Genomic DNA, 15,989 nt, shown 5'->3' with positions numbered 1-15,989 from the left:
TCACAAAGCGTCACTGGTCTCTCAGATTGTTGCTAGAAGGCGACTGCGTCGACGTCGGATTAGACTCGCGGCGTCTCACTTCCCTCGGAGCGCTTTTCCTCCGGCGCTCGGAACCTACTCTGTGCTTCTCGGCTGTAGGGCCTGGAGGGAGGCGTATTGAGCCGGCTCGAGAGCTATCTGGGGCGCACAAGCGTTCCGTTCGTTACCCGCTCAGCGCCATGTCGTGGATGTTCAAGAGGTGAAGGGGGCGAGGGGGTGGGGCGCAGGGGTAACGGCCTGTCGGCGTCCCCAGATGAACCTGACCTTCCCCGCGTTCCCTTCGAGTTCTCCTCGCGTTCTCGGTGCAGCTTGTATTCGTCCTGCTGGTGGCTCATATCGCCGCGGGAGAAATAAATGCATAGCCTTGGCTGGCGAGGGGAGGCTCCTCAGGCGAGCCTCATGCCGGGGCCTTGGAGAAATCTCTCTCAGGGGCTGTGGGGGGCCTAGGGTTCCAAGCTCCACTCTTTAGCCGGGATCCTGATCTGAGCTTTATTCAACGAACACACGTTAGATGCTCACTGTGCGCTAGACGGTGTGCTCGGAATAAAGGGCCAATTAAGAAAGCCCTTGTCCCCAAGTAGCTCACAGTTTATGTGCATGCACAGACATAGAAATATGTATTTGCAGTGGAGCCAAAGAGGTATGCGCGGCGTACAAGGAAAACGCGGGGAAATAGCTTCCATCTGTTCTTAGGAGAGTGGAAACTTTAGGAAGCCCCTCCGCGAACTTCCCCTTATTTTTCATTTTCCAGATTGGTGTACATGCCTGTTCCTGGAACAGTTATCCATGAAAGGATTGAGGGTACCCTTAAACCAACGGGAATGGGAGACTTGAGGTCAACTTCCCATGATGGCATGATTTAGATGCCTGATAAGGGTTCTGTTTGGAGAGAATTAAAACTGGATGCTGGTTGTATTATCTGTAACCGTATAAATGGCTTCACATATAATAATGGTTCCATATTTGCCAGTCGTTTCTAGTTCAATTCTTATTGAAATTTGGTGTGTAATTAGAGTTACATCATATACATCTCAATTTAAATAGATGATCATCACTAGGGAAAAGATTTGTGAGCCCTTGTTGGAGTTTTCATTTTGAGTACTCGGTAGGTAGAAGAGGCATTACTGAACAGGTTAGGGTTCCTGGAAACCTTCCCCACTCACTCCAATTCCTGCTTTACCCATAGTAACACTCTGTCAATCTTTATACAGCAGTTCCCACTAAAGATTTAACATGTTGAAATAAAATGAGAAAACAGTTGGCCTATAAATATAATATGGTCTTTGGTTAAATATTGTATCATTTTCCTGTGCTTTTTCTTTTTTAATAGAGATCCTGTTTGGAAGTACTTGCAGACTGTCCAATACGGAGCCCATGGAAATTTTCCACGCCTCTCATATCCAACTTTCTTTCCCCGTTTTGAATTCCAAGATATTATACCTCCAGACGACTTCCTAACTAGTGATGAAGAGCTAGATTCAGTTTTATTTGGAACTTTGAGAGGTCATGTAGTTGGACTACGCTATTACACAGGAGTAGTGAGTATAATAATATTAGATATTAAGTTGAAATATATTTATCTTGTTAACCCAGAAAATAAGAATTTGAAGGTGATATGTACAATTAATACTTATTTTACTTTAAGTAGAATGTATCTGGGTAAGATAACAAATATTTAATGGCCAATTTTCTTCTGTATTTATATTCTGCTTGTAATATATAAAGCACTTTTTCCTGTATGGTTTCATTTGATGGCTATAATGACTTGAAGGTAGATAGAACATCTATTATCCCCTTTTTATCACTGAAGAACTGAAGCTTAGGAAGGTTAGATGATTGGCCCAGAAAGCAGATACTAGGGGTGTATTTGTAGAATAACTTCCAAGTCCGTTCTTTTCTTTCTCCTCTTCTGTCCCTTAGCGCATTTCTGTACTGCAATATTTTTAATTTAGGAAGATTAATTCCTACTAGATAAGGGAATTGTCTATTTTTAGGTCCTTTTTTTTTTTCCTTTCTGCAGTAAGACTATCTGTCTACCAATTTTTCTCCCTACATCTGTCTTTCTGTATCTGTTTGCATTGTGTGTATGTGTGAGAGACAGATAATATATGACTTTATATCTGGTGAGAAGTTGTCTTTGTTATGGTTATGTAGTATGTTTCTCTGTTATTTGGCTGATGTGTCACTAGTTTTAGTCTTTATTATGAAATATTTTAAGCATGCATAAAAGTAGAATAATAAAACAAACTCCCATATACCTGTGATTCAGCGGTTAACAAATTTTCTCACATTTTTTTCATCACTTTTCCTTTTGTCCTTTAGAACAAAAAAAACCTCTACTGTTTCAGGTTTTTTTTGTTTTGTTTTGTTTTTTTCCTTAAGATTTTATTTATTTATTTGACAGAGAGAGAGACAGAGCAAGAGAGGGAACACAAGCAGGGGGAGTGGGAGAGAGAGAAGCAGGCTTCCCGCAGAGCAGGGAGCCCGATGTGGGGCTTGATCCCAGGACTCTGGGATCATGGCCTGAGCTGAAGGCAGACTTAACGACTGAGCCACCCAGGCGCCCCTCTACTGTTTCAGTTTACATCCATATAATTCAGTATGTCTCTAAAAAAATTCAGACCTTGTCATTTTCATACTTAAGAAAATTAGTAATTCCTTATTACATCTAATAACTAATCCATAATCAGTTTTCTTAATTGTTTAAAAATGTCTTTTTGGGCACCTGGGTGGCTCAGTTGGTTAAGCGACTGCCTTCAGCTCAGGTCATGATCCCAGGGTCCTGGGATCGAGTCCCGCATCGGGCTCCCTGCTCGGCGGGGAGTCTGCTTCTCCCTCTCCCACTCCCCCTGCTTGTGTTCCCTCTCTCGCTGTGTCTCTCTCTGTCAAATAAATAAATAAAATCTTTAAAAAAAAAAAATGTCTTTTTATAGTTCTTTTTGTTTGGAGAGCAAACCAGAGCATGAGCAGGGAGGGGCAGAAGGAGAGGAAGAGAGAGAATCTTAAGCAGATTCAAGTGTGGAGCCCCACAAAGGGCTGGATCTCACAACCCTGAGACACTTAACTGACAGAGCCACCCCACCTAGGCACCCCTCCTATATTTTCTTTATATTGGAGCTTCTTAGATTATTTTGTAATTGTCTGAAATGTGTTGTCTAGGAGATTTCTTAGGAAAGAGGATTTCCTGAGTTTCTGTATGTTTCTAATTGTGACATTTATATTGAAGGACAGTTTGGCTAAATATAAAGTCCTTAGCCTGTATTTTCTCTCTATATTTTGATGTTGCATAAAATGTTGGTGAGAATTCTGATGACAATATGATTTCTCTCCCATATAAGTGAATTGGGAATTTTTGCCTCCATAACTAAAGGGTATTTTTCCTTATCTTGAAAATCTAGTAGTTTTATTGGGGTATGTCTTATGATTGCCCTGTAACTTCATTTTCTTCTATTTCAGAAAATTTTTCTTTAATTACAGTTTTAAATGCTTGCTTTGTTTTTCAGGGACTCCATTCTACCATCTATCTATTAGATCTCCTCTGCATGTATCTATGCCTGTGTATATGCCTATTATTTTCTCTGAAATCCTTTCTATCATACTTCTTTATTTCTTAATTTTTCATCATTTATTTCCCTTACCATGTTTTCCACAAGGTCTGTGGAACTTTGTGTTCTTTCTGGTTTTTAATTCTGAAATAGTTTTTCATTTCTAATTTTTTCCTGAAATCTATTGGTTCTTATCTCCTATCCATCTCTCTTCTTTAGTTCTTTTATCTGTCTCTGTCTCTGAGCTTGCCTGTTTCTGATTTGTGCTATTTTTTCAAAACTTAGATTGTTTTCTAAATTATTTTAAGCCATTGTGAAATACTAGATTATGGTTTTTGATCTTAGAACATTTACTATTTGTTGAGCTTAGAATAATTTCTATGACACTAGTAAGCTAATAAAAATGTTGAGCCCATTAAAAGTAATCACTTTTTTATTTTTAAAATATGTATTATTTATTTTATAAGTAATACATATTCATTATTTTAAAATGGCTAAAAGAAAAACCATTAAATCTCCCTGTAGTTTATCATCCTGGACCATAAGTTATTCATTTTATTTTTTCACACTTTACTCTGTGGGCATATGCATGTAAATTGAAATCACATTATGTATTAAAAATTGAGATCGTTATTATGTCTATTATAGTGATCACCCTTTTTTCTCCTGGTAAAATATTAGGACTATCTTTTCATGTCAGTACAAATCTATATTGTATTTTTTTTTTTTTAAAGATTTTATTTATTTATTTGAGAGGGAGAGAATGAGAGACAGAGAGCACGAGAGGGAAGAGGGCAGAGGGGGAAGCAGACTCCCTGCTGAGCAGGGAGCCTGATGTGGGACTCGATCCCAGGACTCCAGGATCATGACCTGAGCCGAAGGCAGTCGCTTAACCAACTGAGCCACCCAGGCGCCCTATATTGTATTTTTAATTTCCTTATTGATGGACGTTTTGAGGTTGATCACTATTATGAAAATATAAAAATTGAGGTATTAATCTTTGCATACTTACTATTTTCAACTTTTTCCAGTTTTATTGAGATGTGATTTACATGAGAAAATACACATTTTTTTTTTTTTAAGATTTTATTTATTTATTTGACAGAGACACAGTGAGAGAGGGAACACAAGCAGGGAGCGTGGGAGAGGGAGAAGCAGGCTTCCTACGGAGCAGGGAGCCCGATGCAGGGCTTGATCCCAGGCTTCTGGGATCATGACCCAGCCGAAGGCAGACACTTAATGACTGAGCCACCCAGGCACCCCCCCATGCCTTTTTTTTTTTTTTAGAAAATACACATTTCTAAGTATATGATTCCAAGAGTTTTGATAAAGATAAATACATGATAATCACCATTCTAATCAAGATACTGATTATTTCTATCACCCCTGAAAATTCTGTTGTGTTTCGTTGTAGTCCTTTCTGCTGGACCTGCCCTAACACCTACAACCTAATTTCTCTTGGTATCAGTTTAGCCTGTTCCAGAGCTTTATATGCATTAAGTCATACATTAATGTACTCTTTAATTCTAGCTTCATTCAAACTCAGCATAATTCAAATACTTATTGAGTCAATTTTGGCAATTTATATTTTTAAAGAAAAGCATCTATTTAAATTTTCAAATTTATGCTACAGAGTTGTGCTTAGTAACATTTATACTTGAAAATATTTTAAGTGTTCATTCTCTGTGTTATATATTTGTGTCTAGTTTTTATCAATTAGCCTTGGTAGAGATTTATGTTTCATCTTTTCAAGCAACCTTTCTTGGATTTTTCTTATGGTTATTTTTCTTCATTGTTTTCTGTTTTATGTTCTGTTATCCAAGTTCCCTAAGTTTATTTTATTTTATTTTTAGATTTCTGATTTGAATGCTTAATTTTAATCTTAATAATAATAGCTTTTAATCTTAAACATTCTTCAAAGTACTGTATTCGCTATATCTCCTCTAAGTTTTGATATATAAAGTTGGCATTGCTAAATTTTTTAAAGATTATTTAATTTATTTTTATTTTTTAAAAGATTTTATTTATTTATTTGACAGAGACACAGCGAGAGAGGGAACACAAGCGGGGGAGTGGGAGAGGGAGAAGCAGGCTTCCCACGGAGGAGGGAGCCCGATGTGGGGCTCGATCCCAGGACCCTGGGATCATGACCTGAGCCGAAGGCAGACACTTAGTGACTGAGTCACCCAGGCACCCCTATTTATTTTATTTTTAAAGATTTTATTTATTTGGGGCACCTGGGTGGCTCAGTCATTAAGTGTCTGCCTTCGGCTCAGGTCATGATCCCAGGGTCCTGGGATTGAGCCCCACATCGGGCTCCAGCTCAGCGGGAAGCCTGGTTCTCCCTCTCCCACTGCCCCTGCTTGTGTTCCCTCTCTCGCCGTGTCTCTCTCTGTCAGATAAATAAAATCTTAAAAAAATAGATTGTTATAATTAGTTGTAATTCTCTCTCTTTTTTTTGTTTTTAATATTTTTTAATACATCCTTTTCTGTCTTGGTGTTCAGACCTTGTTTTCTTTGTTTTTATAGTCTCTAGCATTTTGGTCTATATGTATTCTATTTTAACTTCTATCAGTAATTATTATCTACTATCTATTATCAGTAATTAGCTATCATCTGTAGTAAATCACAGTTACCTACTTTTAATAAGTGATGATTTATTACAATAAAAGAAAATTAGCTAATTTTGTTTGAGATGAAATCTAAAAAAAGTAAGTTTTTTTACCTAACTTTTTGGGGTTATGTATTTCTTGGGATTTGCATAATTTAGTTTAAAAAAAGATCATGCTTACAGGCATTGGCAGAAAGGATGGGACTGGGAGAGAACAGAGCTGTGCTTTATGAATATCTCTCCAAGGGGCTAGAGAGGAATATCTGTCTGATAATCTGACTGGTCAGGCTATAGAGAATCTTTTTTTTTTTTTTTTAAAGATTTTATTTATTTATTTATTTAGAGAGAATGAGAGAGACAGAGAGCACATGAGAGGGGGGAGGGTCAGAGGGAGAAGCAGGCTCCCCGCCGAGCAGGGAGCCCGATGCGGGACTCGATCCCGGGACTCCAGGATCATGACCTGAGCCGAAGGCAGTTGCTTAACCAACTGAGCTACCCAGGCGCCCCAGGCTATAGAGAATCCTGAAAAAGTAGACAGATGGTGGTGGTGGTTTGAAGCAGCATTCCTTTGTCTTTTTCAGGCAATTTAAAAAGTGATAATTCACTACCATAAAATTCATTTTTATTTTTTTTATTTTTTTTAATTTTTTTTAAAGATTTTTTTTTATCCATTTGACAGCAAGAGACACAGCGAGAGAGGGAACACAAGCAGGGAGAGTGGGAGAGGGAGAAGCAGGCCTCCTGCAGAGCAGGGAGCCCGATGCGGGGCTCGATCCCAGGACCCTGAGATCATGACCCGAGCCAAAGGCAGACGCCTAACGACTGAGCTACCCAGGCGCCCCACCATTTTTATTTTTTAGAGATTTTTCAAAATTTATTTGTCAGAGAGAGCGAGAGCACGCGAGCGTGCACACACAAGCAGGGGGAGGGGCCGTGAGTGTGCACACACAAGCAGGGGGAGTGGCAGACAGAGGGAGAAGCAGGCTCCCTGCTGAGCCAGGAGCCTGATGCAGGACTCTATACCAGGATGCTGGGATCATGACCTGAGCTGACGGCAGACACTTAACCAACTGAGCGAACCCGGTGTCCCAAAATTCACCATTTTTAAAGTACAGTTGAGTGGTTTTTATTCACAAGGTTGTGCAACCTTCCCCACTGTTTGGTTCCAGAACGTTTCGTCACACCAGAAAGAACCCTGTACGCTTTAGAAATCACTTGCTATTACTCTGTCTCCTCAGTCCCTGATATCTACTCATTTATTTTCTATTTCTGTGGATGTGCCTACTCTACACATTGCATAGAATGGAACCATACAATATGTGGCCCTTGGGTCTAACCTTCATTACTGCCATCTTTTGCGTTAATATTTTCTAGTGTGCCATTTTAATTTCCTCATTTCTTTTACTATATATTTTGAGTTGTTTCCTTAGTTGCTCTGGGGAATTACAATTAATAACTCAATTCATAAGAATCTAGTTTGGATTAGTGCCAACTTAATTTCAATAGCATACAAAAATTTTGCTTGTAGATAGCTCCATTTCCCTCTTCCCCCATTCCTTTGTGCTGTTAACATACAAATTACATCTTTATTTACAGTGTATGCTCATCAACACAGATTTATAATTGTTTTATGCACTTTTATTCAGGTAGAAAAAAGTTACAACCAAAAAAAATTATACTTTTTATATTTACCTATCTAATTACCTTTACCTGTAGTCCTTATTTCTTTGTGTAGATTCACGTTATTGTCTAGTCCTTTGATTTCAGCCTGTAGTTCTCTCTCTAATATAGGACAGGTCTTGGTGGTGATTTCTCATTGTTTAACTGGAATGTCTTAATTTCTCCTATACTTTTGAAGGGTAATTTTATCAGATATAGAGTTCTTGGCTTTAGTTTTGTTTGAAGCACTTTGAAAAGTTATTCCACTACCTTTTGGCCTCTATGCTGTCTAATGAGAAATCATGTTAATCTTATTGAGGATCCTCCTATAAATAAGGAGTTGCTCCTCTTGTTGCTTTCAACATTTTTTTTCCACAGCTTGATTATGATGTGTCTGGGTTTAGATCTCTTTAAGTTTAGTTTATTTGGAGTTTGTTGAGTTTCTAAGATATGTAGATTAATGTTTTTCATCAAATTTGGGGAGTTTTCAGCTATTATTTCTTCAAATATCCTTTCTACCCTTTGTTCTCCTCCCGTTCTGAGACTGATGTGTATCTTAGATATGGTTGCTATCGTCCCACAGATCTCTGACGCCTGTTCATGTTTCTTCATTCTTTTTTCTATATATTTCTCAGACTCTGTAACTGTTCTTAGACTCCCATCTAATGTCTTCATCTTCATTGATAACTTCTGCCTTCACATAATCTGCTGTGGAGCCTCTCTAGTGAATTTTTTTTTTACTTTACTGTACTTTTGACAACAGACTTTGTATTTGGTGAGACATAGTTTTTATGTTTTCCTTTAGTTTTTTAGACATGGTTTGCTTTAGGTTTTTGAACATACTTAAAATTTAAATTTTTTTCCTAGTAGGTCAAACATCTGTGCTTCCTCAGGGACAGTTGATAGTTTTTTTCCTATGAGTGAACCATACTTTCTCATTTCTTTGCATGTCTCTTTTGTTGTTATTGTTGAAAAGTAGACATTTTAAATAATGTGGCAACTGTAAAAATTAGATTCTTCTCCCTCTCCAGGGTTGTTTGTTGTTGCTGATTTTGGAATTGTTGCTTGTTTAGTGATTTTCCTGAATTAACCCTGTAAAATCTACTGATGTCTGTACTTGGTTAGCTTAATGGTCAGCCTATGATTAAACCAGAACCAGTAAATCTATCAGTCTTTACTGTGGGGATCTGTATGCACTTGGGGCACTCCTTCAGTTGACAGTCTTCCTTAACCTTAATGTCCTGCTAGTTCAGAGCCTCAAGTTTAGCCAGAGGTGTGAGCTTACGGTCTTCTTAGGTCTTTTCCTGATCATATGCACAGCCCCGGGCATGCATACAGCCCTCTGCTTGAATATGGCCTTTTACGTTCCCAGAATATATTGGAGCTTTTCAAAGCCTTAGTGGACATCTTAGTCCCCAGCTTTCCTTTTAATCCTTTTGGTTATTGTATTGTTTGCCCCAGCTATTACCCGTTGCCTGTAAAATTGTTTCTAACAAACACCCACCCAAGGAGGGTTTTTTTGTATTGGATGAGCTCAGAGATCAAATAGAAATCACTTTGCAAGTGGGGATATTCTGGAGAACCATCATACAGGTCAAATAATGACAATTCTTTAGGAATGAATCTTTGAAAGATTCTGTTCCATTGCACTCCCTTTGGTGACTACTAGACTGCACCAAGAATTTTAGCAGGTTATTTTTAAAGGCTATCATGCAGCTGAGAGTTGGAGATGGGACTAGGACACTGATGTTTAGCTGTTTTGTTTTGTTTTGTTTGAACTAACACCCTCCAGGTTTCTGCAATTCTTTGGTTGGTTTCCAGATGTCTGGAAAAGTTGATTCTGACAATTTCTGCCATTTTTTTCATTGCCATTATGGAAGAGAGAATTTTCAGAAGTCCTTTAAGTCTTCTATTTTCAGTGACATCACCCTCAGGCAACTTTTAATCTAGTAGAATCAGAATGGCATGAATTGAAGGTTGGATATATTTTCTTAATTTCATTCCATTTTGACTTATAATTAATATCTTTTTCCCCTTTTAGAGCCTGGAGAAATCAGCCTTAGGAACCAGCCTGCCTGGATTTAAATTCTAGTTCTGCTACTTAATAGCTTTATGACCTTGGTCAAGTTACTTAACTTTTCTGTGCTTTAGTGTCTTCATCAGTAAAATGGGGGTAATGATAGTACCTACTGATAGAGTTGTGAATATTTGAAAAGTCAGATCTAGGTAATGTACATAGAACAATGGCACATAATAAGCACTCAATAAAGATCACCTGTTTTCGGAAGTTATGTTGAAAATTTTAGTGTGAAACTTTTATTTAGTTTTGATTGTATCTTTCAGATATCAAGGATTTGTTAACTTCCCAGTGAATGTAAGTTTAAAAAATACTGTAAAAAACATTATAAAATATATTTTTTATATTACTATACAAATATGAGTCTAAGAAAATCTACATTTCTTATATGCTGTTATTAAGTAAGTATTAAAAAAATAAATGGAAAGCCCAGATAAAGTTTAATGAAGAAAGCTCCTATTGTATGTTTATTATTTATAATATTATCTGTTTATTATTTTATTAGGTTAATAATAATGAAATGGTTGCGTTACAACGAGAGCCCAATAACCCCTATGATAAGAATGCAATTAAAGTAAACAATGTGAATGGAAATCAGGTTGGCCATTTAAAGAAAGATCTTGCAGCTGCTTTGGCCTATATCATGGACAACAAATTGGCACAGATTGAAGGGTAATGTACTTTCAGAGTTTAGTTTTAATAATTATAAGTTGTGATCTTTGAATTTGTTAAGAGGCTATATAGTTGCCCTGACAACTTTTATCACTATGCCTTTAGTATGTGTTAATTCTTTTCCCATCTGCCTCTACTACCCCAGCCATGAAACAACTATTCCCTTACTTTCCTACTAAATTATTACCATGGAAAATAATAGATTTTGGCTCAAATATTAGGAAATCCATACCATGTGTCCAAACCTTTTAGTGCATAGATTTGGGAGTTTGGAAGTGTTTGTTTAAATCAAAGGTTGTAAGCTAGTAGCCTGTGATCATATGTAGGTGAGTTTCATTTTGCCTACATAGTGTTTTATAATTTTTCATTTATTTCCAATATTCAAATATCTGGATATTCTGCATTTTATATAGGTTAATTTTTTCCCTAATTGAAAATTATTTATGAATATTTCTCTTGACAAATGGAAGATCTGACCTTCATTTGCACAGAACATCAGTTGACTGGAGCAGAGTAGCAGCTGCTGCTTTAGGCAAGGCCTGTATTCTCCCAGTTCTACCACCTCTTCCTTTTTTTTAAAACTCCCAGTCTCCTTGGTTACCATTTTTTCTCTTTCAGGCGTTTAGTCTGTGATCTGAATTTAAGTATGGGATGTTTAGAATATGAAAAGGTGAGGTTGGATGACAAATGCTCAGTAATGTCTTCTTACTTCACTTGTTTTCTCCGTTCTCAGTTCATTAAAGTTTTTGGATATTGAGAATAAATTTTTAGTGAATCCTGGATCATAAATATAGTTGACCCTTGAACATGGGTTTGACCTGTACGGGTCCACTTAAATGCAGATTTTTTAAAATAAATGCAGTACACTACTGTGAATGTATTCTGTCTTCTTTATGATTTTGTTAATTTTTTTTTAGCTTTAAGAACACAATCTATCATGCATATAACCTACAAAATATGTGTTAATTGACTATGTTATTGGTAAGGCTTCTGGTCAACAACAGGCTATTAGTAGTTAAGTTTTTAGGGTATCAAAAGTTATATGTGGATTTTTAACTGCATAGGGGGTCAGTGTCCCAAAACCCTGTGTTGTTAAGGGTCAGATGTAGTTCTTGCAAATCATTCCCCATTCTCCCAGAATGGGTTGCTACCATCAGTGGTTCTGTTAGTGAAAGCTCTTCCCTTTCAATTAAACTTACTATTTGTACCTATCTTATTAATCTCAGTTATAGGCTACCCGGCTTTATTCCATCTTTTCAGTTTCTTCTGGCTTTCTGTTCCAAAAACAGAGGAACAGAAACTGATTGTTGTTGATCCTATTCCCTGTACTTTTTCTGTTTTTCTAGTTTGCCCAATAGTTCCTTATTTCACTTCCTTGCAAAATTTGAATGTGATGCTTACAATATTTTTTTATTTTATTTTATTTTATTTTTTTAAAGATTTTATTTATTTGGCAGAGACACTGCGAGAGAAGGAACACAAGCAGGGGGAGTGGGAGAGGGGAAGCGTGGAGCAGGGAGCCCGATGTGGGGCTCGATCCCAGGACCCTGGGATCATGACCTGAGCCGAAGGCAGATGCTTAACAACTGAGCCACCCAGGCACCCCAGTGATGCTTACAATATTTAATAGTCGTATTCTTAATGGAAGTAAAAAATAACAGTTCTAATTTTCTTTTTTTTTTTTCCTCAAATATAATAGGGTTGTTCCTTTTGGTGCAAACAATGCTTTTACCATGCCTCTCCATATGACTTTTTGGGGAAAAGAAGAAAATAGAAAAGCGGTTTTAGATCAGTTGAAGAAACATGGATTTAAATTGGGTCCTGCACCAAAAAGTAAGTTTAGAGTTTAAGCTCCTATTATTTTGCTACTGTAAGATGCAGGAATTATAAAACATTTCTTCTCTTGAGAAATAATTTGAGTTTGTTTGGCTAATTTGTGTTGAAGGCTCTGAGTTGTAACTTTTCTTAGGAATCTTTTTAAGGAAATCCCTGATTTTTTTTTCTCTTTATTTTGAAATAATTATAGATTCATAGGAGGGGGCATGTGTTTGTGTGTGAGAGAACATGCACATGCACACATACATACAAAGAGGTCCTGTATTTCCTCCCTAATTTTCCCCAGTGTTAATATCTGGTTTAAAATCCCTGATTTTAAACTTCGTCTGATAAATTATAGACAAAAAGAATCTCCCAATAGGGAATGAAGAAGTATTATTTATTTGGCAAGAGTTTGTTAAAAAATGTGGCATTATTTTAATAATGTATTTTTTTAATGACTATTAGTTTTTAAAAAATTTTTTAAATATATTTAGAACACAACTAAAAGTTACTAAAAGATAATTCATTTGGTGATTTTATTCTTTTCATTTTGTAAATTACAGCTTTAGGATTCAGTTTAGAAAGTAGTTGGGGCTCTGGAAGAGCTGGACCAAGCTATAGTATGCCAGTTCATGCTGCAGTACAGATGACAACTGAGCAGGTATGCTTCTTTTTTATTTTGTAATCTAAAAGTGAATTTTAAATGTTGAAGATTGATGTTTAAAAGAATAAGATAAATATGTATGTGCTAGTACTTGTGATCTTCAGGTATGTTAAGTTATGAAACACACTGTAGAATATATATGAAAAACTTTTTTTTAAAGATTTTGAGAGAGCAAGCGAGAGCAAGCAAGAGCGGGTGGGAGGGGCTGAAGGAGAGAGAGAAGCAGACTCCCTGCTGAGCAGGGAACCCCACATGGGGCTTGATCCCAGGACCCTGAGAATCTCTGTTAGCCTTTTTGTCTTCTAATTGTAGTTACCATATTTTACCTGCTCGTTATTAGTAAGGCTTGAGCCTGTGTTTGGTGGGCAAACCCCAGGTTACCTCTCTAACTTTTTTGATTTAGCCTGATTTCTTCTGAGCTACTGCTTTGTATTCGTGTGCTAATTTATAAAAGTAATTATAACACATACATGTTGCTATAGAATTAGATCAGTTTAAAGAACCAACTAAATTAGCATAAGATTAAAATCATCTATTAATGTTTTGTAGCACCTAACAAGTTGTTTGCAGTAATAGTAAATGAAGTGTCATTGACATTAAAAAAAAGTCAAATAAATGGACCTGGTAGGATCTCACAAAATGTTTTGAATACAACTAATAGAATCATAGAACTTCAATGGTAGAAGGAACCTTAGAGACACTCTAAATTATCCCTTTCATTTTATAAGAATAAGATATAGGCCATAAAGGTTAAGTCTCTTGCCCAGTGTTATATATAGATTTGTGACAGCTGTGACAAACTCTAGATTTAATCTCTTCCGTATTTTGATTGTAACACAACCTCTTACACCTAAAGCACCTATTCATTCTGCCTTCAGTAAGCAATGTAGCAACTCAAAGAATATGTTAGGTAACTTTTGGTATTCAAATCTTTTTGTTAATTAAATGATTTGAAAACCCTGAATTAAGTGAAATTATTTTAATTGGTTTGTTTCATGATGTTTCTTGTTGCTATTTGTTGTAGCTTAAAACAGAATTTGACAAATTGTTTGAAGATTTAAAAGAAGATGATAAAACTCATGAAATGGAACCAGCTGAGGTACTGAGCCAATATTTCCTATTTATTTATTTATTTAATTTTTAAAAATATTTGACTTATTTAGAAAGGGAGAGAGCGAGACGGGGGAAGGGGCAGAGGGAGAGAGAATCTCAAGCCGACTCTGAGTGCGGAGCCCTATGGGGGCTTAAGCCCACGACGCCAGGATCATGACCTGAGCCAAAATCAAGTCAGACACTTAATCAGCTGAGCCACTCAGGCACCCCCAATATTTTTTATTTAAAACAATTTGGAATTTTAAAATACACTGTTAATCTGTACAGTTTTTAGCATAATATGAACTGTTTTCCAGAATCTGCATGGAGAAAAAGGACTGGTTTAATTTCTATTTAAGACATTCCTTTTATTTATAGGCTGTTGAAACACCATTGCTTCCACATCAAAAACAAGCTCTAGCTTGGATGGTTTCACGGGAAAACAGTAAAGACCTTCCACCATTTTGGGAACAGCGAAGTGACTTATACTATAACACAATAACAAATTTTTCTGAGAAGGACCGACCAGAAAATGTCCATGGAGGAATTTTAGCTGATGATATGGGTTTGGTAATTATTTTTTTTCTTGAGTTAATAAAATTTTATTTTGTAATTATAATTTTATAGAAAGTAATTTCGAAGTAGAAAGAGATAGGAATATGTTGGTGCTGGTGTGGAACTAGATTTCACTTTCGGTATAGAACAGTTTTCTCTGTGTCTTGCACTTAAAATGAGGCTATGTTTTTTTTGTTTCGGTTTATTTGGTTAAGGTACAATTAAGTTAATTAGCAATAATGTATAAACGTATTTCTCAGTTTTCTTTTGAAATTCAAGGTAGCTTATCTTTCATGGGTTTTCTTTAAAAAAAGAAGGAAGAGACAACAATGTTACATGAAATTGTATTCTGTCACAGTATTGTGATATACAGAGTATTAAATATACATTTATGATTCCTTATACCAGCAGTTTTTATACTTTTTAGTCTCCATAACCCTTATACTCTTTATAAATTTTTGACAATCCCAAAGAGCTTTTTGTATTTGTGGGTTGTATCAATATTTATAGTATTAGATATTAAAACAAAATTTTTTAAGTTAGTAATTTAAAAATAATAAACTCATTACTTATTAACATACATAGCATATTTTTAAATGAAAAGGGACTATTCCAAAACAAAAGTAATTTTGATAAGACTGGCATTGTTTTACATTTTTGCAAATCTCTATAATGTTTGGCCTAAGAGATGAGTTCTGAGTTCTCATAACTGCTTTTTCATTCAGTGTGTTGTGATAAGGTGTTTTGGTATAGGTACATAAGGATTAGTCCTCACACAGATATGTAGTTGGGAAATGGGAGGAGTATTTTAAAAGTAGTCTTTTTATTTTTTTAATTTTTATTTTTATTTTATTTGCGAGAGAGTGAGAGAGAGCACGAGAGGGAGGAGGGTCAGAGGGAGAAGCAGACTCCCTGCTGAGCAGGGAGCCCGATGTGGGACTCGATCCCGGGACTCCAGGACCATGACCTGAGCCGAAGGCAGTCGCTTAACCAACTGAGCCACCTAGGCGCCTCTAAAAGTAGTCTTTTTAGATAACTGTATAATTCTTTGATACAACAACAAAATTAAGCAAGTACTAGTTTATTAAAGGTTAACAGTTATAATGTCGAACTTAAAAATTGTATCTGAGCTTTTGTACTCTGTTGCATTAAAATCCATTGGTGGGCTTGCACACTGAATGGATATTGCGCTCATGCATGATTTCATAACATCAGGCATTGCTTATTTGGAAAATATTGGTTCATTGAGTTACACAG

At 36.4% G+C, this 15,989-nt stretch overlaps 1 protein-coding gene across 8 annotated transcripts in view; it reads left to right on the top strand.

Annotated features, from left to right (window-relative positions):
* HLTF (helicase like transcription factor) overlaps positions 1–15,989 on the top strand; it is a 51,145-nt gene continuing 35,156 nt past the window's right edge. For 6 of the 8 annotated variants that reach the window (XM_034996591.1, XM_034996554.1, XM_034996581.1 and 3 more), the window contains exons 1-7: positions 2–238; positions 1,370–1,577; positions 10,437–10,603; positions 12,303–12,436; positions 12,985–13,082; positions 14,110–14,184; positions 14,556–14,747. In XM_034996591.1, coding sequence (XP_034852482.1) covers positions 219–238; positions 1,370–1,577; positions 10,437–10,603; positions 12,303–12,436; positions 12,985–13,082; positions 14,110–14,184; positions 14,556–14,747 — 894 coding nt within the window. In that variant the 5' untranslated portion in view covers positions 2–218. Of the gene's footprint in view, positions 239–1,369; positions 1,578–10,436; positions 10,604–12,302; positions 12,437–12,984; positions 13,083–14,109; positions 14,185–14,555; positions 14,748–15,989 lie in introns of all 8 variants that reach the window. The other 2 variants (XM_034996546.1, XM_034996537.1) reach the window with 1 other exon arrangement.

This window comes from Mirounga leonina, unplaced genomic scaffold, assembly GCF_011800145.1.
Source record: "Mirounga leonina isolate KUSES-001 unplaced genomic scaffold, KU_Mleo_1.0 Mir_115, whole genome shotgun sequence".
NCBI lineage: Eukaryota > Metazoa > Chordata > Mammalia > Carnivora > Phocidae > Mirounga > Mirounga leonina.
This window is presented reverse-complemented; position numbering and strand designations above follow the sequence as displayed.